This window comes from Pelodiscus sinensis, chromosome 10, assembly GCF_049634645.1.
Source record: "Pelodiscus sinensis isolate JC-2024 chromosome 10, ASM4963464v1, whole genome shotgun sequence".
Lineage (NCBI taxonomy): Eukaryota > Metazoa > Chordata > Testudines > Trionychidae > Pelodiscus > Pelodiscus sinensis.
Genome location: NC_134720.1, coordinates 44,807,353 through 44,835,124, shown reverse-complemented (window position 1 = coordinate 44,835,124; position 27,772 = coordinate 44,807,353). Strand labels below are relative to the sequence as shown.

Below are 27,772 nucleotides of genomic sequence, written 5' to 3'. Positions count from 1 at the left end.
CCAGGAAAGCTCACAATATAATATATTTGTTAGTCTCTACGGTGCCATAGGACTACTCGTGAATAAAAATAAAGTTATGATTTATTTTCTAATATTGTTCACTTAATGTTAGGTATGGGAATATGTAGGAGACAAATTATATGGTTTGATAACAGAATATAGTCTTTCACTTCTCAGATGCTTACTCCAATCTGTTTGACAGACTGTGTGCAATAAGCTGGTGGTAGGACCCTCCCTAGGAAGGTGTGGGACCTGGGACAACCCCCCTAGTGCCCCAGGTCCAGGGTCCAGGGCAAATCCACCACTGCAGAACCCAGCCCACCAGTCTAACCCTTCTTCCCCCAAACTCCTTCCCCTGAGCAACATGAGCCAGGAGATTACTGGGGGGCCTGGAGTCACACAGGTCTGCTCCACTCTGCCCCACTGCCCTCTCCCTGTTCATTGCACTCACTTGTCTGTGGTGGCTCTGGTTTGTGTTGAAATGTGTTAGACACATTACACCACCAGCCAGATCACCTACTGACACTCTTGGAAAACACAAACTATTAGGAACAGACATACCACACTTAGCCTCCATCAGTATACATTTAACATTTGTACAATATTAACAACAAACCTTTTAAAACTTATTAGAATCAACACTGCAAAATACTCAAATAAAAACTTTTATTTAAGTCAGCAAGTAACAACAGGATATACATTACATTATTCAGTCGTTATTCGTGGGTGCCCTTTTGAAACAGTAGATTAACTGCTTAATTGTCAGGAGTTGCTTTGGAAGAATAATCAATAAGATTTTTATCAGGGGTTTCAAACTGATACCAGGGTCCATCTCCCCTCGCTCTCATTAGTCGACGCGCTTCCTTCTCTTTCATCCTACAAAAAATGGAAAATGAAAGTCAAATTCAGCATATAATAAATCATTTTCCATGGTCCACATTCAGTCCTCTTCTACAGCTATCACAGGAACTTTATTTAAATAAAGAAAATACTATAAATATGAAGAGCTAGGAGGCTGCACCCCCTGCGCGCTATGCTCTCCAACCCCTTCTCTGGGGGTAGGCAGTCCTGGCTCTTCCCCCGCCGCTGGGGAGGGCCAGGAGAGGGTGTGGCAGCCCTATCCTACTCCCTCTTTCACACACCCTGCTGTCAGGAAGGGCAGAAGTTGGGCCAGCCCCAGTTCTTCCCCTCCCTGGCTGTCAGGGAGGGGCGAGGCTAGGCCAGCTCCAGCTCTCCCCAACAGCTGCTGGGTAGGGCAGAGGCTGCACCATCCCCTGCTCTTCACCCTCAACCACTGGGTGGGTCTGAGGCCGTGCCAGCCCCAGTTCTACTTGCTTCCCCCCTCCCCGCCTGCCCCAGCTTTATTCCCTTTCCCCCCAAGCCACGCCAGCCCCAGCTTTCCCCCATCCCTCCGACCATCAGGTAGGGCCGTGGCCCAGACAGCCCCGTCTCTTCTCCACCCCTCCCCTAGTCGTCGAGCAGGGCCGAGGCCATGCCAGCCCCGTCTCTACTCCCTTCCCTCCTTCAGCTGCACTAGCCCTGGCGCTCTCCTTCTGGCCGTGGGGGGGAGCCAAGCCAAAGCCTCACCATGCCCTATGCTCTCCCCTCAAGCATTGGGGAGGAGGGAAGCCACGGCATGGCAGCCCCAGCTCCCGAGCAATGGGAAAAGGGGAGGATGGGAGGAGGCAGGCAGGACGCAGAATGACATGATGATGTCACTCTGTCATCCTGCAGGAAAAATGTTTTTAATATTATACACACACACACACACACACACACACAGAATTAGTATTTTATTTCTCAAGAAAATATAGTGAAATGCAATGATTTTTTTCAATAAATTAACTGAATAATAAAACTGTAAAAAAAACTGATAGGATTTCTAACCACAAAGTGTAGTCATCTTCAGAATAGTGAACTAAAAACTTTCCTCTGACTTTTTCAGTCAGGCTGTGTCTAGACTACGGAGTTCAGGGAAGGCCGCTGCATCCAGGGAAGGCATCTGCTCTTGCGACATTTTTTGCGGAAGAGCACACGCGCTCTTTTGGAAGCCCAGTCTTCCTCATTTTACGAGGAAGAAGGGCTCTTCCGAAAGAGGGGTTTTATCCGAAATTTGGCCCAATGTAGACAGGCCAAATTTCAGAAAAGCCTCTTCCAAGAAAACAATTAGAAAAAGGTATGCAAATTACAGAGCGCAATTTACATACTTTTTTTCCGATAAAAAGCAGCAGTGTAGACATAGCCTCAGAAATAACAAGGAAAGATGAAGGTGGGAGAGACTCTTATCAAGAAAATCTAGAGGCAACATTCCAAGAAGTTTAGAATCTCTTCTGCTGGTGCTCAGTTTACTCAGACAACAATAGTATTACACTAATATGATACTGGGCAATATCACTGGTGTCCATAGATTTCTGGACAATGGCAACAAACCAGACCAAACTTGTAAGCATTAGCAGAGGCACAAGAATTGTCTGTCTCCTGACTCTGGAAGATAAAAACTCCACTGGCTTACACTTGGTTTGTTTTTGAAAAGTTATTGTTGCAACTATTTTTAAACTGAAGTTAAATTCTGCAAAAACTGATGACTTAGAACGAATATTTGCCAGGAAAAGCTTTTCACTCACCAGTGGCCAGAGGATTTTTCAAGCCCTGATGAGATGTCCTATTCTATCATAACCAAAATGGTTTAGGATAGTACATATTGGCTTTTAAAAGCTTCAGCAAATGCATCCTCTCTTTACCTTAGGTCAGATTTATTAGTTTCAATATCAATTAACGCCAACATTTTTTCATATTCCTTTTCAGGAGAGTCAAGGAGATAACGAGAAATCCACCTAGTTATAGGATGCTGGAAGACATGAAAATAAAAATATTAGATAATTTATATAATTTCCATAAAAGAACCCCACACAAAGAATAATGATAGGGAAATCTGATCATACTTTTAAATATTCTTTTTAGTACCATTTACCATGATAATGTGCAATTAAAAATTATGTTAGGCTGCATACCCTACTCTTGCAAACACTTATATGCTTAACTTTATTATCATTCATGGCACTAATTTAAGCAGGATTAGTCACAAGTTATAAAGGCCTATGAGAAAAGTTACCCATTTTCCATTTTTGACACTATCCAAAATATTGCACCATAAAATAGGTTGTTATGGAATTTTTAAAAAGGACAGTTAAAATAGAGGGAAATCTGCATTTTATATTTTAGTAACAGACAGTTGCTGAACTAGTTAATCAAAAACTGCTACCATAATTTCCATAAAATGGACCCCAAACCTATTACTGTAAAGATTCAGTAACCTTTATACTAAGCTTACACATGGAACCTTTTATTTAATCATTTAATCCCAGTGTAAATTGAACTAGTCAGATACAAGTCTGTATAGTGGTATATACAACCATTAGCCAGGTACTTGTTGTGCAATCCCTTTATCACTTTAACTTACAAATGTAGAATTACAGATATTATTATTATTTTATGTAATAGCACTAAAAATAAAACAATGTAAATCTTTAGACCCTACAAGTCCACTCAGTCCTTGTCATGCATATGGATAGATTTTACCTCAGGATTTTATCATTCAGTAGGGGAATTAATTATAAAGGAGGTATTTTCCCCCTGAAGCTGCTGGGTTAGCTTTTATGTATACTATTTTGCATGTGTCCCCTTTAGCAGAGTCTTGGCTCATTTTGAAGGGGTAAGTTTTATCTCAGAAAGTCAGTATTCTGGCGATCGGAGGAGTGTGAGTTGTGCAGGAGAAGGGTGAATTCTTGATGCTACTCCTGTTGGGTTGGGATTTTGAACTTGCCAGGCTCACCCCTTGTCCAAAGAGGGCTTCATTCAGTGTTGGAGGAGGATGGGTGAAGGGGGAAAACAAGCAATAACTTGTGCAGTGTACGGTCTGGGAGGACAGGAGGTGACGATGGGGGCCCAGGGAAATACAAGCAATGACTTGAGCAAGAAGTGGGTGAGGAAGGTGTCTTGCTGCTGCTTCTGGAAGGGTAGTTTCTGGTATTGAGCTCACCAGGCTCACATCCTTTTACTGAGCTAGGTAGGCTCCCTTCAGCTGAGTGAATCCTTGTTTGCAAGGGAGGGGGACTTTTACCTCAGGTGTTTGGCATGCAGCAGGGGAGGGGAGGCCGAGCTTGCCAGGCCCCTATTCTCTATGGGGTGCCATCCAGATTAAGGGGCCACTGGGAGCAATGGGGCATGGTGCAGGTGGCTTGCGGGGGAGAGGGGGAATGTCAGTTGCCAAAGGGGCATCTGCCCTCATTAATATATCCAACACACTTTAAATATTTTCCTCACAAGACTGATGTATAGTGAGGAGGAGTGTAACTGGAAATGCCATATCCCTTTCATATTTTTGTACTCACTTTGTAGTACTCCCAGTGATCAGGAATATAACCTTCTGGAATCTCTGCAAGTTCAGCTTCACCTAGCAAGAGAAAATGGAGAGATGTTCAATACAATTGACATTTCAGAAACTCACTTTGCTTTCCTTATACAAATAAGGACCAACCAAAGAGTATTTCAAACACAAAGTATTTAAAAAGACACTATCGATTTGATTCTATTCAGTTTAAAAAAAAAAAAGAGAGAGAGTTGGAAGTAGTTTCAGATGCTACACCAGCTTCTGAATTCTCCTACCAATTCTGTTGTACGGTTATAAACAAACACCTATATTTTAACCCACACAATGAAAAGGGAAAATGACTGACTTCACAGAGGAGAGTGAAACTGACTGTACCCAATATACCTTTGCAAAATAAACAAGTTGTAAAACATTAGTGAAATGCATTTTCTGACCATTCAATTAATGCAATCTAAGGTTAATTACATTGTTAGGTTAAAAAAGTCAGGAAGAATTTTGCTTTTAAATTGGCAGTGTCCTGTTAAATATATATAATCTGTATACTTATATTTGGAATATGCACAAATTATGCATTTAAATGCAGACAGGAAACGCTATGCTTTTCATTGCATAGGTAGCTCTGAGGTGCACAAACATAAACGTAACTGATGCAAATATGATTAGCACAAGAATATCAAATGGTGTACAGACACATGTAACTACTAATCAATTCTCCAAAGCTTCCCAATGTTTTATAAAACAGGTAGGAAAAAGAAGAGATGTTAGGTCAGCTACAGGATTTTCCTCGAGTATATGACAAATCATCGTTACCATAGATAAAAGTGTTCCAGCAATCTTGAAGACAATCAAGACATACTATCAGACCTACTTCATTTCATGTATCCAACTTTAACAATGTTCAATATGTAGTTTAGTTAAACGTCACAGAAATGCTTACCAATGAAGATGTTGACATACGTTATAAATATTGCTATTGGTATCCCAGGCAATAATATATAGAATCTCTGTTTAGCAGGGAGATAGAAAAAGATGCCAGATCAGTTTCACAGAAAAATATATCACTTCTTCTGCAAATCTCAGTTATTTTTACAATCATCTCTTCTGTACTACAACACCAAAATCTGACCTTTCACAATATATCTTCTGTATGCAGCCAAATAAAGTTTATTATTGCAACTAAAATACTTTGTATTTATAACTAAGGATCTCAAAACATTGCAAAAAAACCCAAACTTCTAAACATTCCTCATAACCCAGGTGATACATGTATTAATCACATTTTTACAATGAAGCAAACAGAGCAACAGGAAAAATAAGTGACTTGAGAAAGTTATAAAGTTGACTCCGTTTCTGAGTTAGGGATGTATCATCCCATTCTCTTGTTCTAACTAGAGGTTGAACCTCTCTAGTCCAGCATTCTGGTTTGGCAACATCTGTGGTCCGACATGATTTTAGTTAGCTGGATGTTTACTTTTCATGGGGGTGGCCAAGTTTCCCACAGTCCCATGAAGTTTGTTTACAGCCACCCGTCCTGGCTCTCAGTTTTTGTGCTGTTATTTAGCTCTAATTTACCCTTACATATCTTCTGGGAGCCCAGTAAGCAGTGGAATTGTTAGTAATGCTGCTAAACAATATTGACCTCCCATGGTCTGGCAAATTCTCTGGTTTGACACCAGTCCTAAGGGTACCAAACTAGAGATGTTCAACCTGTACTAGGCAATACTGTTTCTATGTAAACAATATTACTGAAAGCCTGGAGCAGATTAACTGTCATGAAGCATTAAAACTACAAGCCTAAAGTTTCTGTGACTGAATCTGAGTCAAAACACAAATTTAAAAAAAATCCACTTCAAGCTGGATTTAACATGTGATCTGTTAAAAAGAACAATTATCATTAACTGAAAAGTGTATGTTTGGCGATGCAGACCCTCTGGCCTCCATCAAGGAGTCCCATCTGGCTATTTTCCTCTTCATATTGGATCTGATCCAAACCTGACCTTGTCATTGACTTGAACACGGTTTGGATCAGGCCTACAGAGTTTATATATGTCTGGTGTGGATCAGCGAGATGGAAGCAGGATACACTTATTGTGGTATAGCAATAGGGGATCCTGGACTGGGAGAAGTTTTACAAGATTTAAACAGCCAAAAGCTTAAACCTGGAGAGAAGAGGACAGTTAAAATTAAAAAAGGACAACAAGCAAGGATTTAAAATAATAACAATAAAAATGTGGCAGTTAACTAACAATATCTTAAAATTAGGCAACTGAAAGGAGTGTGTGTGTGTGTATTATGTATTTATTTATTTATGTGACACACATGATTTTTAAAAGGCCACACAAAAATTAGAACCTTGACCACTTAGTTGGTATGATGTATTCCTTTGTCCTGTCTGTCTTTGTTTTTATAAACAAAGTTCTTCATGATAGAAAGTAGGAAATCTTGTTTGTGAGGCTAGTGCCTAGTAGTACTTTGGATGCTACTGTATTGTAAACAATAGGAACGAGCATATTAATGACTTAAATAACACAATCCTTCAATAAGTTACATTAAGAGTGGAAACAATAACAAAAATTAACTCACCAGCAAACTCAGAAATCGTTTGTCATAGAACTTTGTTGCAGTGATGGGAAACATTTTCTTCCCATGGCTTCCATGTCGAACTGGAGCTGCAAAATTAAACCATGGTATTATGTTCTTTTCCCATCTTTAGTGACTATGTACAGACTCTTCAATGCATGAAAAAAGTAGTAAAACACTGACTAACAGGGGTAACTGTGGAATGGGGAGTCCCAATTATACACTTTAGAAGTGGGGGTATCCAAAATAAAATTCTCTCCATGGAGCAAATCATGGAGGCAAAACTGATGAATTGGAGGAAATTTTGTTTGCCCAAGAATCCTCCCTGTAAAATTTCTACTGGTAGGTAAGCTCACACTCTAGCACGCTACTCAGTTTTGAGTAGCGGTGGCCAAAATTTTGACCCCCAACTCTATCGTGGAATACGTGTAAAGGTGACATATCAGCTCCTACATGGACACTTGTGCACAGGACTATAAACTCTTTCAGTTTTGCAAGATTATCAACAGGAATGAAATCAACAGTTAGAAGCAATGACTGAGATATTGAAAAGGAGGTTTATATCAGGCTGTACTACATATTTAGTGTGGGAGTCTGCTGAACATTTGGGTTCCAACCTTGCAACAAGCTCTGCATGAGCAGAGCTCTGCATTCTCAAAGCAGATTCAATATGGCTTAGTGCAAGAGTCTTCTCATACGATGTGCATTAAATGATCAAGGTAATGAGAAAATTCTCCATTTTCAAGTATCTTTAGGAGCTAGCTATTCCAAGAAAAAGTTTAACAGCTTGCAGTTCTCATCTACAGATCTCAAAGACCACCTCATTCTCTCCTTTTCACAAAGGGAAACCAAAAAATGAGTATTTTGGCTAAGGTCACTGTGGCCCTTTCTCAGGGTGACCAGGATTGTGTCACTTTATTTCCCCCCTCACAGAAGCAGGGGAAACATCACTCATCTGTGCTGATCCTAGCCCTCACTGTGCATTATAGGTTAAAAAGAGGTGCATCCCAGTCCTCTTTAGGTCAGCTCTTATATAACATAGCACTGAGATATATTTCTCATAAAAGGCTAAGATTTAAGAGATAACTAATAAGGACAAAGGGTTACATATAAAACAAAATCATAACACACTTTTTATATATTAAACTTAACAGACTATCCTTGTGTCTAAAGCTGTCTATTCTTAACCAAAGCCTTCTTTCAGCATCTCCAACTCACATAACTGGTATCCCTTTTTCATACATGCCAAAAGCACTGTATTTTTGCTTTCTCGGTAAAGTATCAAGGACAGGGATGTTAGTTTATAGTCGTTTAAACAATTAACCAATAAGACTGGTTTAAACAATTAACCAATAATCCAAACAATTACACACTCCCCCAACCCTGGCTGCCTCTGTATCAGAGGCAGTAAGGAAGGGAGCATGGGAGCCAGTGCCTGTACGGAGCCAACTTTTAAGCCAGCTCACCACAAGCACCGCATCCTGCAGAGCCACTCCCACGCCATTGCCTCTGACAAAAGCAGCAGCACAGAGGGTAAGGGGGGTAGGCGGGAGGTGGTACATACAGAAAGCCAGCTTTCAAGCCAGCACGTATCGGCTCCTGTAGAACTGCTTGTCCCCCCTGCACTGCAGGAAGGAGAAAATACACACGAGGAGTTGGCTTTTAAGCCATCTCTCCATATGTGCCAGCTCTATGGAGCTGCCCATTCCCCTTGCTGCCCCCCACGAGAACTGCCTTTGCAGAGCTGCCACCGCCCTCTATTCCCTCACCCCCGCACTGCTGCCTCTATATCAGACCAAGCTCACCATGGACAGAGGCTGATCCGTGGGGCTTTTCCCAGTGCCTTTTTTGTGACGGTACTGCCCAATATTCAGTACCGGCATCTCTGGTCAGAGCTCAACAAGTTTTCCCCTGGAGTACCGGCACTTTTTTTTTTTAAACAAAAAAAAAAAGCACTGGCTGTTCCTACCCAGTGCTGCTGCCTCTATATCAGAGGCAGCAGGGTGGGGTGGCAGGGGGCTCCCCAGGAGCAGGGCCACGAGCAGGGCTGGGAGCGCACTGGCTGCCGGCTCTGCTTCCGGGGACCATCAAATAATTGTGTAACTGATAAGATTTGGTGTGGTTACACAATTATTAAAATAAACTACATCTAATATCCCTAATCAAGGAGTGTCTTTTTGCCTTCTTCTCGTAGCCCCAAAGTTCACTTACTACTGGGAGAACTGTGCACCACTGTGTGCACAATTAACTAAGTGCATGTTGGTACGGTCACACCAATTTGGCACCATCCCAACAGTGCACATATTTTAAACTTTTTGTGCAGAAAAAAAGCTTCTGTGGAAATTCGCTGCAGTTCTGCCTTTTGCTCACCAGAGGCTGCTGTGGTGATAGAACAGAACAGCAGCTCCCAGCCAGATAAGGAAGAAAAAGAGGCATCTTCATAGCACCTATTGGACCAGGTCAGAAGACAGGGGCTATGAGGAGATAGACATTGTGGAGCTGCTATGGGGAGAGGGTCAGACAGAGGCTCATAAGGCTTATTGTGGGGGGACAGACTGGGCAAGGGGCTAAATGAGAGTGGAAGTGCAGGACCACATAGTGATGGGGGAAGCTAGGGACACATATGGATGGAGGGTGGCTGAGTGGGAACACAGAAACACATGGGTATATGGGCACGTGTGCACGGCCACATAGAGACAGGTGGGGGAAAGAGGAGGTGGTGGTGTAGGGCCACATGGGAATAGGAGGAATGGATGTCTGAGTGGAGGTGGAGGGACACATGGGGACAGCGGCAGATGTGCCTGACTGAATGGAAAATGCCAGGGTCTGCACGGAGGAAGCTCCTTAATCTCTCCTCACCCCCTCAAAAAGCCTGTTTCATACTTTCCCCACCCATGCCCAACAATCCTCCAAGTTCACACCTTGGCTCCTTAGTTCCTAGCACTTATTTCCCTCTGCCTCAGATCCTCCATTATCTCTGACTTCCCCCAACCATGCGCTATGTCTGAAGGGTGCAAGAAATAGTTTTGTATTGTAGTTTAACTGAATTATTATTCAGAGTTCAGTATTAATATGCCTAGTAAGGAATCTATTTAACAAAAAAGATTCAGGACATTTTTTTGACGTCTGTATAGTTACAGACATACTTGCTGCAATTTTTTGTTGCAGAATTTTTAAGCACAGACTTCCTTCAGATGTAGTTCACTAACTTTGCGTGAGGTCAAGCGAAGCCTTATAGCTAGATTTTCTTCCCCTACGTACACCTTTCCTATTGCCTTCATATGTAAATGGAGATTTCATTGTATTGTTTTCCAGCGCTTCACCTGCATGACCAGTGGAGAGTTGTGTGACTTGAGAGCCTTTGTCTGACCAAAACCTGTTTGTCAGCACTGCCTTGGACACAGACCTTAAATTAAAGTACAAATATTTACATAATGAAAATATCAGAGGCACTGGAAATGGCGGTGCCAGGGAAGCCATAGCCTTTCCACACACCCCAATAAAGTCAGGGAGCCCCACTGGGGAGTTTGGGCAGCTGTGTGGACCTTCCACCTGCCCATGATGCGGGGCAGCACTCTCTACTAGAAAAGTAACAGTGTAACTATTTAAATGGTTAACATAAGCATACGCTTATTTGTTACCATAGCAGGTTCCTGGACCCGCTCCTGGAGAGCTGGCTAACACCCCATGCTGTGGATGTATAAACCTTATACTGTAAAGCACACAACACAGCTGGCTCTCTAGGCATGGGGCCGGCAGCCCGAGCTCCCAGTGCACAGTGGCTGCTGGCCCTGCTCCCAGTGAGCCGGCTGCACCTGGGGCTCCGCTGTACAAGTTTTATACAGCAGAGCCCGCGGTGTGTGGTCGTGTAACCGCTCAGGCTTACAGCGGTTATACGGTTATCTAATTAACCGCTTTTTAACAGCCCTAGTGTCAGGTGCTGAGTGTTTCTCAGGCCTGAGTGTAACGGTCTCCGTGACAGAGCAGGAAACCCTTTGCCGGTTGGCCCCACGGGGTGTCACAATCACACGAGGAGCGTGTGAATCCCAGGGCCCGCACGGCGGTGCTCTGACCGCTAGAAAAAAAATCCCTCCTCCTTGTTGATAGAAGCCCCACCCCAAGGAGCCCCCCCCCCCACCAGTGAAACCCTCCCCCCAGAGGAGACCCAACCACCCCGCCTCAGAGCCACCGCTGCCCAAAGCCCCCGCGCCACTGTCCAAGGTCACCCCGCTAGCGCCACCGAGCATCCTCCCCCCCCCCCCACCCGGGGCTCCCTACCGAAGATGCCGGAGGACAGGATGCTCCTGTCCAGCAAGGAAACGCGCCCCCCGCCCGCAGCATGGATCGGGACCTTGCGAGCCCCCAAAGCAGCCGCTGCCCGGAGCAGGAGGCTCATAGCCGCCATGTCTGAAACTGGCAGCAGGCGGGGGGGGGGGGGGGGGGGCCCTGGCTATTTAACCCCAACGCTGTCGAAGCCGTAGTGCCACCATCTTGGAATCGGGCAGGTTGTCCTGGAGTTCGCCCCAGAGCCCTCTCCTTCCGGTCTCCCAGCCGGAAGTGGGCGCAAGGCCTGATGGGCGGGAGGGGGAGGAGGTATCATGGCGGCTGCTCTTTGCCGCCGCTTCTCCAGCCTTTTGAGGGTCTCAGGAGCGTTACAGGCGCCGCCAGCCGCCTGCCTTTCCGGGTAGGGCGCGTTGAGCGTGGATGGGGGGCTCGTTACCGGGGGTCTGGGGAAGGAGACGGGCGTGTGGGTGAGCCCCGGCCGTGGATAGGGGCTCTGGGTTCGACCCAGCCCAGACAGCGTGTGCTTGGGGCGGCTGAGGCCCGGGACGCTGGTGGCCGTTGAACGGCTGAGGAAGAGCCGTTGAACGGCTGTTGATAGGCTGAAGGGCCTGTTGGGCCGACGCGTGTTCATTGGCAGTAGCGTCGTTTTGAGGCGCACGTGGGGTCGTTCCCGTGGAACCTGCCGACCTTGTTGGGAAGCAGAACCCGCAGGGCCTGGGATTTCTGTCCTTACAAGGGGGGAGCAGTGGCGCCCAGCGCGAGGGTGATGGTTGTGCTTTGGTCTCCCTCAAATGAATTTGCAGCTACAGTCCAGCTCCTACCGGACCTCCTCCAAAACCCACTGTCACAGTTACAACAAAATCCTGAATTTGGGTGTGTTTGCAAAGAGCTTCGCTATGTTCTGTTCCACTCCTTAAATGATGCTTATCCCCATAATATTTCAACACCTATTTTATTAGCTATGTAATGAAATAGATTCAATCAGTGCTAATGCCATCCTTTTTCATCCCGGGGACAATCAAGTATGAAACTGCTGTTGGGCAAAGTCATCCTTTTAAATAATATCCACACACAGCAAGCAAGATTATTACAGCCCTGCATGGATACAAAATATGTATCTACATTCACAAAAGTGAGCCACAAATATCTCTAGATTTCATAGACTCATAGACTTTAAGGTCAGAAGGGACCATTATGATCATCTAGTCTGACCCCCTGCACAGCGCAGGCCACAGAATCTCGCCCACCCCTCTTAGAATAATCCTCTCACCTATGTCTCAGATATTGAAGCCTTCAAATACTTTGAAGGCCCCAACATGCAGAGAGTCCTTCAGCTGTGATCTGTGCCCAATGCTACAGAGGAAGGCGAAAAACCTCCAGGGCCTCTGCCAATCTACCCTGGAGGAAAATTCCTTCCTGACCCCAAATATGGCGATCAGCTAAACCCTGAGCATGTGGGTAAGACTCACCAGCCAGACACCCAGAAAGTTCCCTATAATGAATGGTCAATTAGTTACCAACATTTTATCCACATCTGCAAAAATGAACTGCAGATATTTGCATGAACATCTGCAGATACCTGTGTGTATAAAATGGATATCTGTGTGTTCTTTCACATAATTTATATTTCTTTAAGGATTAAGCCCTGACTAAACCCAGATTGGTACTTCATAAGACTTCTCATTGATTAATATCTGAGTAACATTAATCTGTTTCTCAAAACAATGTATTGAAATTTCAGATTTAGATTTTAATACAGCTGGTTGTCATGAAATTGAAGTTGTTACAGAAAACTGTGGAATATGTCTCAGCTGTACCTTCCCAGAAGGGATCACATTAATTTTTTGACCTACTCTTATTTCTGTCCCACACAAAATAGGTGTTCTCTTTGTTGTAAATTGACATCAGAAACAATGAATCTTGAAAATGGAGATATTAAAAAAAAAAAACAAGCTAAAGAAATTAATCCATCAGTATATAGGACTTGCAGATTTGATGATGGTGTCTGTCACTTTTAGGCATTACAGGCCTTTACAGCACTTTTGGGTATGTAAATTAAAAGCTTGTATTTCAAGATAATGATGTTTTAACAAACATTTGTCCACGCTAGTAGCCAGAGATGATATTTTGTTGCCTATAAAATCAGAAAGGTCTAGTTTCTTTGCCACAGTCACTGTTGAGATTGCTTTTAGTGACCAAATTCCATTAGAGCTAGCACTTCCATCAATTGTTGGCAGGCATATTACTAATAGGGGTGTGATAGTGTACACCAGTGGTCCCCAACCTTTAGAGGCGCCCGGGGGCGGGGCCACTCACGCGCCGGGCGCCCGGGGGCGGAGCCGCGCGTCCTGGGGCACGGATGCCCTTACACCTGGCGCCGGCATATGCGCCGGGGCCACCTGAGCGCCTTGTGCCCGCGCACCCGCATGTGCCCCGGGGCTGGGGCCGCCCGCGCGCCACGCACCAGGCGCCGGCCCAGGTTGTTGGCAGGCGCACACAAATGCCCTGGCGGGCGCCATGGCGCCCACAGGCACCGCGTTGGGGACCACTGGTGTACACATTTAACCTTCATGGTTACATTCAAGCCACCTCCCCCACACACTGCTGCCTCTAGATCAGAGGTAGCAGCATGGGTGAGCATGTGGGAATCAGTGGTCACTGGGAGTCGGCTTTTGAACAGGCTCCTTGCAAGCACTGGCTCCTGGGGAGTCACCTGCTTCTCCCCCCCACCACCACACAAACACACACAGTGCTGCCACTAATATGGGGGCGAGGAGAGAGCAGGCAGCTCTACTGGAAGTGCCTTCCCCTCTCCCCTCTAGTGTGTAACTGCTGATGGTTACATGTTTACCAAAAGAATCCTGTATTTTAATATCCCTAATTACCAGCTTGTTTCGCAAAGTATATTATGAAATGTAGTCACTATGAGAAGGACAATTTGTAATCTAAATGTTAGATTTGCCATTGCTATACTCCTTTGAAAAAGAGGTTCTTGACATGAAGTAGTTACATTTATTTCCAAACAACATTAGCATTTTCCCACAGGTAATACCTTAAAAACAGATGCACCCAGTGGATGTTAATGATCTTTTAACATTTTTTTTGTGTGACAACGCGGTCCTTCTGCACACAATATTACAATTTTTTGAAATGTACTTGGTTTCTGCATGTCATTCTTGGTTTTCACAAATGCTGTTTATACCAGTTATTTATTTATTTATTTCATAGTAGTGCCTAGAAGTCTCAGCCATGATCTTTGTGTTCAGCACTATTCAAACTCATGTTAAGAGAAAATTCCTTGTTCATCAAGTTTATAAACATCAAGCTTATAAACAAATGAGAGAGACACACGCAGTCTGAGGGGGAAAATGAAAACAGATGTCTTTAATTGACAGACCCAAGAATTGAACCAATGTCTTTTGAATGTTTCTTTGGTGGACTCTGCTACTTCTAGTGTTGAGAATCTGCAGATTGTAATAAGTTTTCTATCAGAATAAGAAGGTGTCTATGAGAGTGGAAACAAAAGTAAAGTTCATATTTACTAGATCTCCTTTTTTCCTAATCAAATATATATTTTTCTTTGCCTTTGTTGCAGATTAACCTTAAACCTGCTCCATAAGAACACTACAAAAGTAGAACCCCTATATCACTGTAAGTTTCTCCATACTACTTTGTCACAGAAAGGACTGGAGGAGTTCTTTGATAACCCACAGAATTGGGGAGAAACTGTTGTTAAATCTGGTAAGTTATTTTTAACCTTTTTAACCACTCCTGGGCCCCTCGCCCATCCACTATCCCACAGTTTAGGGGCCACAGTACAAGACTCACTCGCCTTGTTTTGGCATTTGGCCTTCTGTCCTGCAGCAAAACAACAGAGTAATAGGGCCAGTACCCTGGGTCAGTCTGGGCTGAGTAGGCAGTCCTCGTCTGGCCACTTGGGAAAAGGGAGTCTTCAAATACACTCCTCCACCCCCTCCAAGCCCTGACTATTCTGTTTGGCTCCTATGGTCTCCTTATCAGTTGTTTGTCTCACTCCAGCTCCTTCTCAACTCTCCCTCTCCTGCCTCCCTACGGAAGGTTTTTAAAGAGGCCCTATGGCAGCCTGATTCAGCTCACCTAGCCCTTGTTAATTTGTAGCCACCCTGTCTCAGCTACTCTACTTAGCCAGGGCTGTTGCTGTTCCTCTTGTAAGAGCTGCCTCTTTCCCTTTCTATCAAGCCTTTTAACCTTCCCTGTCACAGTATCTTTGATATACTTCTGCAGTTGAAAATGCACAAATTAATATGCAGGATTTTAAATATAAGTGGAATATTGAGCAGAGTCAAAATGTCTAAGCCCTATAGCCCAGTGTGTTGTCTTCAGCCATATTTTCATGTGGTGAGAGATCACGAAAAGGGTTGCATCTCCAATACTGAACAAGGACCTTTATTAGAATAAGGAAAACAGTATTATCCCTAAACCTACTTGTATATCTGTCTCCCTCTGTCTCTCTGGTTCTGCCTACAACTTTCCCTTGCTCTGAACGTCTGCTATAAGTACTTGGGGACAGTACATAATTACTTTTACATTTGAGCATGGTCTTGTTTTCTTGTGTCTGGTCACTATTTAATGTCACTTACAAGGAAAACTTGCAAAAATTGGTGTTTTGCAGTTTGACGTTCTTTCCAGGGAATCAATATGGTGTGGAATTTTTTTTTTTTTTTTCCAGAAAATGGATTATTCCATTGAAGTCACTTTTTTTGTTGCTGTTATTTTTACAGGAGATGAGTGGCATGCAAAACACTTAAGAAATAAAAGTAATGAAGATTTGCATAAACTTTGGTAAGTGTTTTTGTGTAGTGTTTCCTGTCCTTTTGGGATAGTTGTGCCAGTTTTCATAGAAGAGACATGGCTCACCTAGTGAACTCAATCTCCTACTCAGTTGTGCACGCTTTAAAAAGCATTGGGGTTGGAGCAGCCCAAATGCTAATTCTGTAAGAGTATGTACAGTGTATTTCAGGTAGCACTGGTGAATTGTGCTTCAGTGCAAGATTCCAACTTGATCTATCAGTTAATGTTTGTTTTTTTAAAAGGTTTATGTAAAAATGATATGTGGTCTTATGGACAGAGGATGGGTCTAGTGGGTTCTAATTTCTGCTGTAGGGTTTTATTTCCTGTCTTTGCCACTATGTGATCTTGGGATAAATTATTTTAGTCCTTTGTCCCTCCATTTCCTGTAAAACAGTAAATAATGGTGTTTACACATCCTGAGTAATGTGTTGTGCAATGATAAAGGAAAAAAGCCTGTTAAAAGTAAATTAGATTTTTTTAAATTCCTTGCCTGTGCTACTTAAGGTGTACTTTTAAGTATCTTACAATTCTAACAAACAGATTTGACGTTGGAAATCCAAGATATCAGACGGTCATGAAATCCCTGTGATTGAGAATCCCCATTTAAGTAAATAATTTATAAGAATGTTAACACTAAAACTTAAGTCTAATTTCTGACCTTATTGAGCTATTGTATTCTTTGACCCAGGTACGTCCTACTGAAAGAGAAAAACATGCTTTTAACTCTACAACAAGAAGCAAAGAGACAACATTTACCTATGCCAAGTCCAGAACGATTAGAAAAGGTAACTTTTTCATATTAACTAAAAACATTACTGCAGGTAAACTTTTGTGTGAGAGATGCAATGTTTGTAAAGCTTTAAAAGACAGTTCTCAGAATTATAGTCTTGATTCGTTTTGCTCTCACAGCAATATAAAAGTTAACTTATTCCAAAGCCTCTCTTATCTTGTTCAGTGTTAAATCATATAGAACAGGTCACCTCTTCATTCCACTGAAACTCCTTTCACAATCATTTCTGGTATCTTTTCCTGGCCCAAGTTGCAGCCCACCCATATTCTTATCCTTGAAGTTTCTGCTGCATTCAGCTCCTTCATTCTCTATCTTCCTTGGGCTTTTGTGAACCTGAGACTTCTTGGTTCTTTTTCCATCTCTCTGACACTTTTTCAGTGCCTCCTTCTCAAACATTTGCTGTCTGTTTTTTATGCTCCTGTTTGCTTACATGTTTCTTTCCCTACCTTTAACCTTTCAGACTTCATCTACTCAAACATAAATCGTTGTAATAGGGTTTCCTTTCTATTAGAAAAATGTTGAGAAGCTTCTGGTCATATATTAGTTTGGTCATTGCAGCTTTCTGGCCATCTAATAGGAGTTAAGTCTCTAACCAAACACACTGGTGGGCAACTGGTGAACAAACCATTCTCATGAACTCTGAATCAGAACTGCAGATAGAATCTGCATATTTCCAGTTATTTTCCACAACCTACTTGCGTCAACTTGTTATCTGGATTGAGTTTTAGCCAGCTAGTCCTTAACTAATACCATTAGTGCCTAATTCACATCCTACTGACAACCAATTAATGGGGATGACTGTACGGTGAATGTTTTGGATCACTTAAAACATTCATTTCTAAGATGTGCAATAAGATATGAGAAATAGTAAACTCATTCTCCTGCTTGTGAAGTTCCTACTTATGAAAACTCTTAATGTGCCCTTTTTTCTATAACGCTTTTCCTAAAAGATCTTCAGTTTCAGCACAGATCAGTCACCAGCATTGTGGATTCAGGGTCATGTTGAAACGGTTATTGTTTTCAGGTGGAAAAGTCTATGGGAAGAATAAACTTAGTTATTCAAGAAAGAGAAGTTGCTCTGCGGCTGTTACAGACAGGTCACGAAAAACCAAGACCTGGCGAGTGGAGAAATGACTTCTTAGGACGCACATACTGGTATGGGAAAAAGGATTGTTGTTCTAAATGTGCAGAGCTGTAGGAGATATCTGTACTAGAAAAACAAACATCTTTCAAAAAGAGCAGCAGATAATGTGTGTATTGTGACACTAGCATCTTTTTAACCTTATCAGGAACAAGATACACCTGTCATTTAGAAAGGAAAAGCAGTATTTACTAAATAATATTGATGTGTTTGATCACTGACAACTCTGCTAAGCAGTTAGCTGGGTTGGCACAGCGGTAACCACTGTCTTACAATTCCTTGGATAAATCACCATGTAAACAGCAAGTATAGCTTGGTCCCATATAGATTCCCAACTTTACTGTATTGGGGGAACTGGTGACAACAAGGTAGTCCTTTGTGTTTGAAATATGATTGTCTGGCTATGCCAATGAATTCAGTGTGTTTCCAAGTTGTGCTATATGAGCTTCATTGCAAAAGGATTGTATTGAGTAGCATTGCCAAGTCTGATATATTTAAAAAACAGAATCTCCCATCGGGAGTGTCGGAAACTTCCTTGCCCTGCCCTTCATTTGCTCCTCTTGTAGATTGCTCATCTGCTCCACCCTTTCTCTCCTCTCCCTCCACCGTCTGGATCAGGAGTAGGGATATTAGTGTATAGCCATGTAACTGATTAACCGATGAACCTGGGCTTATCGGTTAATCTGATCAACTACATGCACTCCTCCCACCCCCACTGCTTCTTTATCAGAGGCAGCAAGGAGGGAGGAAGTTGGGAGCTGGTTCCCATAGAGCTGCTCTCCCACCCACCTCCGCCACTCTGGGTCTGCTGCCTCTGATAGAAACGGGGGCAGGTGGGAGCCAGTACAAGCAGGGAACTGGCTCTGAAACCACCTGTCTCCTGCCTTGCTGCCTCCCACAGAGGGGGAGGTGGGAGCAAAAGCCAGCTACTCGTGAGTGCTGGTTTTGTGGAGCTGCCTTTCTCCCAGCTCCCCACATGAGAGGGGGTGGCAACAAGCTAGATGCTGGAGCATCCTCTGTCCATGGGAAGTTCAGGCCCCCTATGGACAGAGGCTGCTGCCAACCTGCGCTGCTGCCTTTATATCAGAGGCAGCAGCTCAGGGATGCAGGGGTCTCTCCAGGAATGGGGCTAGGAACACACTGGCAGCTGGCCCTGCCCCCGGGGACTATCAAATAATCGTGTAACCGCGAAGATTTTGTGTCATTACACAATTATTGAATTAAGTGATATCTGACACCCATAGTCAGGAGGGACTTCCCTGCAGAGCCAGGGCTGGGAGCTGCAGCCACCTGACATAGATAGGAGGTGGCACTGGCCGATTAGGTACTTCCCTCGCCCTTAGTAACTGGACACAATTGGGTCCCCTTTTTAACTGGACTTTTTGATCAAAAATTGGCACCTGGCCACCTTAGTGTTGAGGGGCAACCATGGAATCTGGTCTTCCAAAAACTATAGGATTTACACTGTCTATTGAACTACATGTAGATAGATTCAGGATCTCTTAGCATTGTTGACAGATATTTTAAATTGTTGTTTCTGATCTCTGTAAGTTAAAGCTAAGTATATCAATCAAATCCAGTATATTTAGATTGAGGGTGAAATCCTGGTCCTACTAAAGTCAGTGGCAAAACTCCCAGGAACTTTAACGGGACTGTGTTTTTATCTTCGGTGTAATAGCATTTTGAGGAACAGTTTCTTTATTTTTCATGGGAGTTGTAAGAGTGGAGATGGAAAAAGAAAGGGAAACTTGAGACGATATAGCTGTGAATGCTGGATTCCTTTATCATTTTTATGGCTGCTTGGTAGAATACTGACTACAATAATCATTGCGCTTACACTGGTATTGTACTAAGTATATGGAGTAAAATTCTCTTCCAGACCTGCAAACTGTATTGTATCTGATATATCACTCTGTAGCATTAGCATTTTTTTTGAAACTATAGTTGTGGTGTTTAGCCCTTTTTCTCTTGCTAGAGCTTTTTTTTTAAAGTGCTTGGACACCATCCTCCAAATTGAGAAGTGTGTGGGGAAGGGGGTGGTTTTTTTGTTTGTTTTTTAAATAACATTTTGAAACTTGAATATTTATTTGCATTTATGTTGACTTTCCATTCAATGGGCCCACAGCATGCATAGAAGTGGATAACTGTTACCCATGTCTTAGAGAGGGGCAAACTGAATGAGGTCAAGTGACTTGTCCAAGGTCACCCAACAAGCCAGTGGCATAGCTGGGAAGAAAACCCAAATCACCAGTCCTGTGGTCCATTGACTAGATCGGGTGTTCTCAATCTTCACAACCCTCTTTTGACAACAGAAATTACTACATGATCCTGGGAGGGGAAGCAATGCCTGAGCCTGCCCAAGCCCCATGACCCTGGACAGGGGGACCAAAGCCCAAGGGCTTCAGCCTCCTGCATAGGTTACAATCCCCAAGCTGCACTCTCAAGGGCTAAAGCCCTTGGTTTTTGGCTTTGGCCCTGTGTGTTGGGGTTCTGGCTTTCCCAGCACCTAATGCCATCTTTGGTGACCAGTTCCCTCTAACCTGTGCAGCAGCACAGCTTCACAGGTGATTAATCAGCCTGGCCCAGTCAGAGGCTCTGTGCTCGGAACTGGGCAGAGCTGATTAATCACCGGTGAAGCTGTGCTGCCGCACAGATTAGAGGGAACACTGTTGGTGACCTCATTAAAATGTGGTTATGACTAGACTAGCAGTTCTCAATAAGGGGTGCAGCCCCCTGGTGAACCGCAAGCTGGTTTCAGGGAGTTCAGGAGCTCCAGTCACCCCTTAGGATAGAAGCCTCAAGCCCGTGGGCAGAGTTGGAGGAGGCCACAAGGGGTTATTTTCTGCCCATCCCCCAACTGCAGAGCCTTAACCAGAGTGAGCCAGTCCCCATCTCCCTGCATCTTGGACTTTTTCCTAACATGTTGAAGGGGGCGGGGCTACAGAAAGAAAAATGTTGAAAACCCGTGGACTAGATTACAGTACTTGCCCACTTGAACAAAAAAGAGCATTTTAGTGACAATCTGAGATGCAAGAATCTAAATGTTAGATAATACTGTAACCAATTTGTATCTCATTGGCAGGTATAATTACAAAGAGTGGCCAATACCTTGGTACCTAAACAAAAAATACAACAGGAAGAGATTCTTCTACTTGCCATACGTGAAACATTTCATCAGGTAAAGTATTTGAAATGGAAAGGAAAATTCTTTGACCCTGTTTGTGTACTAGTGTAGCTCTTCCCACTCTTAAAGACTGTCTTATTGCTTTCTGTAGCTTGTGGATTTTCTTTTCCACTTACAGGATGGGGAAGAGGTGACACTGAACAAAAACCATTTAAGCAGGCACTTAAGCATGTGCTTAACTGTAGGCTTTTTGTATGGTCCCCTTGAAACCAATAAGATTACTTATCTTTTAAAGTCCATCTGTAAAAGGCCCCAGTTCTGTGAACAGGCATTGTCATATTACTAGTATATAATTGTTTCTGGGAACAGCTGAATAACTGTTGGAGATGACATGGTGGCTATGATGTCCTTACCATCCTTAGCTGGGATACTAGTCAATTTCTCCTTTCTCTCCCCTTCCTCCCTTTGCTTCCTCTATCAGATAGAGGCAGCAAAGGGGAGGGAAGAAGGAGTACTTCAAAGTGGCAGCGCTGCTCAGCTGAAACATCGGGCTCTTGTACATTTCAAAGCGCGTGGCGCCCGGCTTGCTGGCTTGGGCTGAATTCAGAGTTACAACTGTGAAATGCACAAGAGCCCCCATTGGGGCTCTTACACATTCCTCCTTTGAAATGTACAAGTGCCTATGGACTAGTCGTTGGAAATTCCATCGACTACTCGACTGATAAATTAAACTTACTGGCCAACCTAAACTGCCCTTGCTGCAATTTAAGTCCGTTGCTGCTTGTCCTTTTATTAGAGGTCAAGGAGAATTTCTCCCTCCTCTTTGTAACATCTTTTTAAGTACTTAAACTCTTATCAGTTCCCCTCTGTCTTCTCTTTTCCAAACTAAACAGACACAATTATTTTAACTGTTTCAACTTTAACTGCTAATCTATTTGGAGTATCAAGAACTTGTTTGAAATAAGTTATGTCCATTGTTTGATTATTAAATATCAGGGAATATATTCCTGTTGATCAAATTTACTAGCTTTCTCCCTCTAATCCATGCTGGTACTTCCCTTCATTTTGCATTGAAAAGTGCATCTAGCAAGATCCCAGTGCATGATGACAGAAACCTGGTGGTTTGCATGTTTAACTCTATTTCTGCTCGAGGACAAGTCAAAGGAGCTGTAAAAAAATTATTCATGCTTCTAAAATTCAAATGTAGGAATCAGTCATGCACCTTATTGTCCCTATACAGTCTTTCACTCAAGACCTGTTTACAATGGAAAACAAAATGTTGTCAGCAATAGCCCCCTGTATTTCTCTTAAATGGCTTACGTATTCGTGAAGGTGGGACAAAACTGGCTTGAGCTCTGTAACAGTGCTCATGATTAAGAGATGAGTTCTTCACTAGTCTTAAACTGGGGCCCCTGAACTGCTAGCAGAAGTAGAACAATTACTGAAAACCATTGGCACATCTAATATGTTTCCTACTGTAGAGGGTTGATTAACTGGAGAAACATTTTTGCTGTAAACTTAAAAACAATTTTGTGCATTTTTCCCATGGAAGCCTATTTTCTCATTTTTCATTTCTGATCTCAGTTTGTTCACTTTGGACATTTATACTACCCGTGTCATGCATCTTGTAACTTGTAGTTCTGTAAAGCATTTGATAGTAAAACTTGCATGGAATATACTTCTCATTTTGAAGCCATGGAGAACTGCCTTTTGTGTGTGTGAGAGAGATGGACTGAGAGAAGCTGGGGTTGGGCTATAATGAAACTTAACAATGGTTATTTTTCTTTATTTCAGACTAAGAATAGAGAAACACTTGAAAAAACAAGCAAGGATGAAAAACTTAGAAAAAAAGAAACAGCTCCTTTTACAAAAGAAATTCCCTCACCTTGCTGCACAGTCACAGAATTAATATTAAGGTGGAAGTGTGATGTAAATAATTTTTACTGCAGTAGTCATAAGATGCTACATGTGACTAGCATGTACTGCCAACATATTTTCCGTGGGCTGCAGATAGAGCCAGGCTAGGTGTGACTTTATTTTTACTTTATCTTTTTTCACCTTTTCCCTGCCCAAGTAAAGCTTCTCAAAACTAAAAATACTTAGAGATTAAGTGTAGGAGCTCTTTCCTGCTGATTAAACTGATTTTCAAAAACTTATTCTGTGAGTTATGAGTCTTATTTACCTTTTACCATTAAAGTTTCTCCTGCCTGCTGCTTAGCTTGAGTACAAACTAGCCTGACTGCCAGAACTATCACCCCTCTCTACAAACTTTACTGTCATTACACTCAGAGGCACTTGAATTGGATCCTGCCTTATTTTGAGAGAGGGTGGTGGAAGCAGCATTCTCTGACTACCCTGAGAATCTGGAACTTGGTCATTCCTTTGCTCCAAAATAGCCCAAACTGATGATCATCAAGGTATGCTGTGAAAGTCATTTAGTTGATGAGGTGTGTAGGGTGAGGGTAAAGGGCATGTTCCTAGGAGATGGAGCCTTTCAATTTTAAGTTAGAGGCTTGCAGTGTTATTTCCTTTGACTACCATATTGGTTTACCACAACTAGATTGTAAATCTAATTGTTAGGGTATTAAGAGCTTTTATAAGGCTATTTTGAATTGTTTATAGAACAGAGGGGCACAGTGCTTTTCTAAAAATTTTAAAATACAGACCCAGAATTTTATTATGGCAGGAGTAGAGTCTAAAGGCAGAATAGAGTCAGCTAGTTTTGAGTTGTAAACCAAGGTTTGACACACATTTCTTTTGTGGCTTTAGGCAGTCATTTGTTCTCTGCCTCAGTCTCTCCAATGAAGGTGATCGCATAGTGTTCAAGCTAAGTACATTTTCTCCTAACTCTGAAGGTGGAAAGCACTGTATATGCCTGTAACAGGGTGTATCTACCCTACACAGAGGAGCAGGGAGTTGCTGTGGCCCAGCTGGCTGGAAAAGCTGCCCTCAGCGCTCTGCTGGGCATGCTCACAAGAGAGGCAGGATATAAAAGCCTCTGGAGCTGCTCACTTGTGGCTGACCACCAGAGGGGAAGGAGTCAGGCCTGAGCTCCAGAGCAGCGACAGCAGCAGTCTCAGCCACAGCCAAAGCCAACACAGCTTGGCCATCAGCCTGGAAGATACATTTATTCCCTAGTCCATAGGTTCCCAAACTGGAGGGCACGCCCCTCCTGGCCAGACACTTACCCCCAGCTTGTTCCTGTAGCCTATTTTCCACCCAGACTCTGTACCCCATCCCTATCTTGCTGACTGGCAGCCCTGTCCTGCACACAGGATCCCTCATTTTTGGCCCCACCTCAGAGTGTAGAGGGTCCCACAAATTCCACTAACCCTCAAACCCCAGAAGAATTAATCTGACCTGAAGCCTTGCATGTCAGTCCTACCTACCCTCCCCACATGGGGCTGGGGTGCCATGGAAGGGAGGTGTCTCAGTTGTGGCTACATCAGTGGGATTTGGGGGGCCTAGGAGTGTTGGGGGGTTGCATCTCACTTGTGTGTTCCCTGATTGATTTTTCTGGGGGTCAGTGACCCCTGACCCAAAACAGTTTCCCCTGCTCTTCCCATGAATAAAGACAATGCTGAAACATTTGTGCTGGAAATATATTTTAAAATAAAGCCTGGCCCCCAAGGCCCGAAGTGGGTTCAAGGCCCCATCTGGCTACCACATAACACCCCTGCATCCTCTCACACACCTCAATCCTGAGCCTCTCATACACTGGAACCCCTTGTCCTGAGCATCTCACATCCTCAGTCTTCTGCCACAACACTACTGCACAATCCACACACTGCAAATCTGTGTCCTGAGCCCATCATACTCCCAACCCCCTGCCCTGAGCCCCTCATGCACCCCAACCTGAACTCTTGTACCCTCACATCAACAAGCCTGTGGTTTGCTCAGCACCTCAACACTCCACCTAACCCCAACATGCTCCAGCCTGGAGCCCCCTTCCCTGAGCCAGAAGCCTCCTCTTCATTTCTTCCTGCACCCAAATTCCCTCCCAGAGCTTGCACCTTTCACCCCTTTCCACACCCAAATCCTCATTCCTACCCCAGAGCCCACTCATCCTGTCTCCATCCAGTGAGACTGAGTAAGGGCTGGGGACAGCAAATGATGGAGAGGCAGGAAAGAGAGAGGACAGGGCCTCTAGAAAGGGGTGGGATCTTAGGGCTTGCCCTGACATTTAAAATGTAATCTTGGGTGTAAAAAGATTGGAGACACTACCATAAAAAAATTTTAATTTTCAAATTTTATACCATGAAATGTGAATATATATGTATTGCCTTTTGACATGTAGGGGTACTGGTTTGGTTGGTGGGGAGGCCAAAGAATGATGTAGAAGGCAATGGAACTTTTTCGAACTTTCTAGCATGCTTGCAGGAGTGTTTGGGACTGTTCTGCTGTGGGAACAGGTAGCCAGTCTTGCGTGGTTACTGGTGCTGGGGTGTATATATAAGGCAGCACGTGTCCATATGTAAGAGTAGTAGTAAATAAACATTTGCAATAATTTATCAAAGTAACTTACATCCATTAAATTTATTCTAATCAGGAAAATTATTTTTATAGATTTTTTTTTTTTTAAGTTTGCTATATTATGGCTGCGCTTAAGAAAACAAAGTATGATGAGGACTACATTAAGTATGGCTTCACTGTCATGGAAAAAAAACGGGATTGATCATCCTCAATGCGTAGTATGCCGCACAGTTCTTAGCAATGACTCGAGACCTAGTTGTCTTGAGTGACACTTGACCAAGAACCACAGCGCTTTGACAGAGAAACCAAGAGTTTTTTGCTGATAAACTTCAAAATTTGAAACACATGAAGCTGGACACTACTGGAGCTTTTCATCATGCGTCGACCAAAGCAGTAGAAGCATCTTATGAACTGTCATTGCTCATCATTAAAGCCAAGAAAGCGTATACAATCGGAGAAACTCTTGTGAAGTCTTGCTTGTTGAAAGCAGCTGATATTGTGCTTGGTGCTGAAAACAAGAAAAAACAGACTGTGTTCCAGCAGTTCTTGGCTTTCGCTCTGGATTTGTGACGTTGGTGAAAGAAAAAAACCCAGCCATAACCACAACTCACTGTGGTCAAACACAGACAAGTGCGGGCTGCTAAAACCCTTCCAGATGACTTGTGACTCAGTGAATTTGGCCATAAAAGTTGTCAATTTTGTGAAGAACAGTGCTTTAAATACGAGACTTTGATGCTCTTTGCACGGATTTGGGAGCGGATCATAAAACTCTCATTTCACACAAGAGGGTACGATGGCTGTCCAAAAGTAACATGCTTTCGAGATTATTTGAACTGAAAGATTAAGTGGAAATTTTCCTCAAGCAACAGAAGAAAGAGGAGTTATAGCATTCATTTACGGATCAGACGTTTCAAATTTCACTGGCATACCTAGTGGAGATTTTTTAATCTTTCAACAACTTCAGTTTGAAGCTGCAAGGAAACAACGCTGCAAACATTATAGCACACGATGATGCCATCAAAGGATTTACCGAAAAAGTCCAGCTTTGGAAACATCGAACAGAAGCTCAGATGTCTAACTTTTTGTCTTTTCCGACATTTTCATCACTCGCTGAAAATGAAGGTTTTCAAGATGTTTGTAAAGAGGATGTGAAGAACAAAATTGTGTTTCATCTGGACTGCCTTGCTGATGAATTCATCCACTATTTTCCAGATAACTTTTCTGGCAACCCCATTCATAAATACATATACAATCCATTCAATGTTGATGTTGATTCATTGCCAGAAGTATTGCAAATACAAGCACTCAAAATAAAATGATTCAAGTGCGAAAGAATTTCAAAAACACAAGGTTGGAGAAATTTTGAATAAAATATTTCCCAATGTACTCAAAAGTTGGAGAAGAAGTGTTACGTATTATTCTTCCATTTTCATCAACATACCTCTGTGAAAAAGGCTTTTCAAGTTTAGTCACATTAAAAACAAAGAAATAGACTGGATGTCAAACAATTTGCGTTGCGCACTTTCATCTTTCAAACCTAGGATTTCCCAACTCATGAAGAAAATGCATCATCATCCTTTACATTAAATTTGATTTGTTTCTGCTATTTCTTATGTTAAATTACATTTTTTATTGAATTTTTGTGCCAAGAAAAAAAATTGTGCCTATTTATAATTTAAAATAATTGTTTATAACAAGTTTGTGTTTATTTTTAATTTTAAATTACAAATTGAATTTTTTGTTAAAAGGGGGGTTGGATGATGGTAAAGAGGAGGTTGGGGGGATGAGGGTTTCTTAAAAATCAAAAGGGGGGGGGGAAGTGATGCTGAAAAGTTTGGGAACCACTGCCCTAGTCAGTCAAGATCTCTTTCGGTATCCTGACCCAACAAAACAACTTGAGCAGCTCTGACGCTATGGTGGGAGCAGTGGTATTCCATAACAGCATGGCTTCAGGGTACCTAGTCATGTAGTCTACCACAATTAGGACATATTGGGAGCCCGAGCTCGCTTTCTCTAAGGGCCCCACCAAGTCTAGGCCAATCCATTCGAAGGGGACCCCCACTAACAGGGCCTTTAGTATTCCCTTCAGGTTCACTGGCTTTCGGAAGTCACATACCTCACGGTGGATTCCCAGCCGAAGAATCTCTGGGCCACCCATTG

At 43.1% G+C, this 27,772-nt stretch overlaps 2 protein-coding genes across 4 annotated transcripts; one reads left to right on the top strand and one right to left on the bottom strand.

Annotated features, from left to right (window-relative positions):
• Positions 1–649: 649 nt before the first annotated feature.
• Positions 650–11,408, bottom strand: NDUFB5 (NADH:ubiquinone oxidoreductase subunit B5). Its single transcript, XM_075938034.1, has 6 exons — positions 11,249–11,408; positions 6,974–7,059; positions 5,328–5,394; positions 4,392–4,453; positions 2,742–2,848; positions 650–876 (listed from the first exon to the last, which is right to left on the bottom strand). Exons 1-6 carry the CDS (start codon positions 11,373–11,375, stop codon positions 756–758), a joined length of 570 nt encoding a protein of 189 aa, XP_075794149.1. The 5' UTR covers positions 11,376–11,408; the 3' UTR covers positions 650–755.
• A 90-nt stretch (positions 11,409–11,498) lies between these two features.
• Positions 11,499–23,295, top strand: MRPL47 (mitochondrial ribosomal protein L47). 3 transcript variants are annotated; one of them, XM_075938033.1, is made up of 7 exons: positions 11,499–11,654; positions 14,850–14,995; positions 16,015–16,075; positions 16,773–16,869; positions 17,899–18,029; positions 21,098–21,193; positions 22,934–23,295. In XM_075938033.1, the coding sequence occupies exons 1-7, from the start codon at positions 11,569–11,571 to the stop codon at positions 23,046–23,048; spliced, it is 732 nt and encodes a 243-aa protein (XP_075794148.1). In that variant the 5' UTR covers positions 11,499–11,568; the 3' UTR covers positions 23,049–23,295. The 3 variants fall into 3 exon arrangements, with proteins under 3 accessions (XP_075794148.1, XP_006138559.1, XP_025034944.1); XM_006138497.4 differs by lacking the exon at positions 11,499–11,654 and adding an exon at positions 11,930–12,127; XM_025179159.2 differs by lacking the exon at positions 11,499–11,654 and adding an exon at positions 13,277–13,300.
• Positions 23,296–27,772: the final 4,477 nt, after the last annotated feature.

Coding starts and splice junctions, on each gene's coding strand:
- MRPL47 (XM_006138497.4), top strand. CDS start 12,021: ATGGTTGTGCTTTGGTCTCCCTCAAATGAATTTGCAGCTACAGTCCAG. Junction 12,128..14,849: donor CAACAAAATCCTGAATTTGG/GTGTGTTTGCAA, acceptor CCTTTGTTGCAG/ATTAACCTTAAACCTGCTCC. Junction 16,076..16,772: donor GAAGATTTGCATAAACTTTG/GTAAGTGTTTTT, acceptor TCTTTGACCCAG/GTACGTCCTACTGAAAGAGA.
- NDUFB5 (XM_075938034.1), bottom strand. CDS start 11,375: ATGGCGGCTATGAGCCTCCTGCTCCGGGCAGCGGCTGCTTTGGGGGCT. Junction 7,060..11,248: donor CCTGTCCTCCGGCATCTTCG/GTAGGGAGCCCC, acceptor TTAATTTTGCAG/CTCCAGTTCGACATGGAAGC. Junction 2,849..4,391: donor ATCACTGGGAGTACTACAAA/GTGAGTACAAAA, acceptor CATGTCTTCCAG/CATCCTATAACTAGGTGGAT.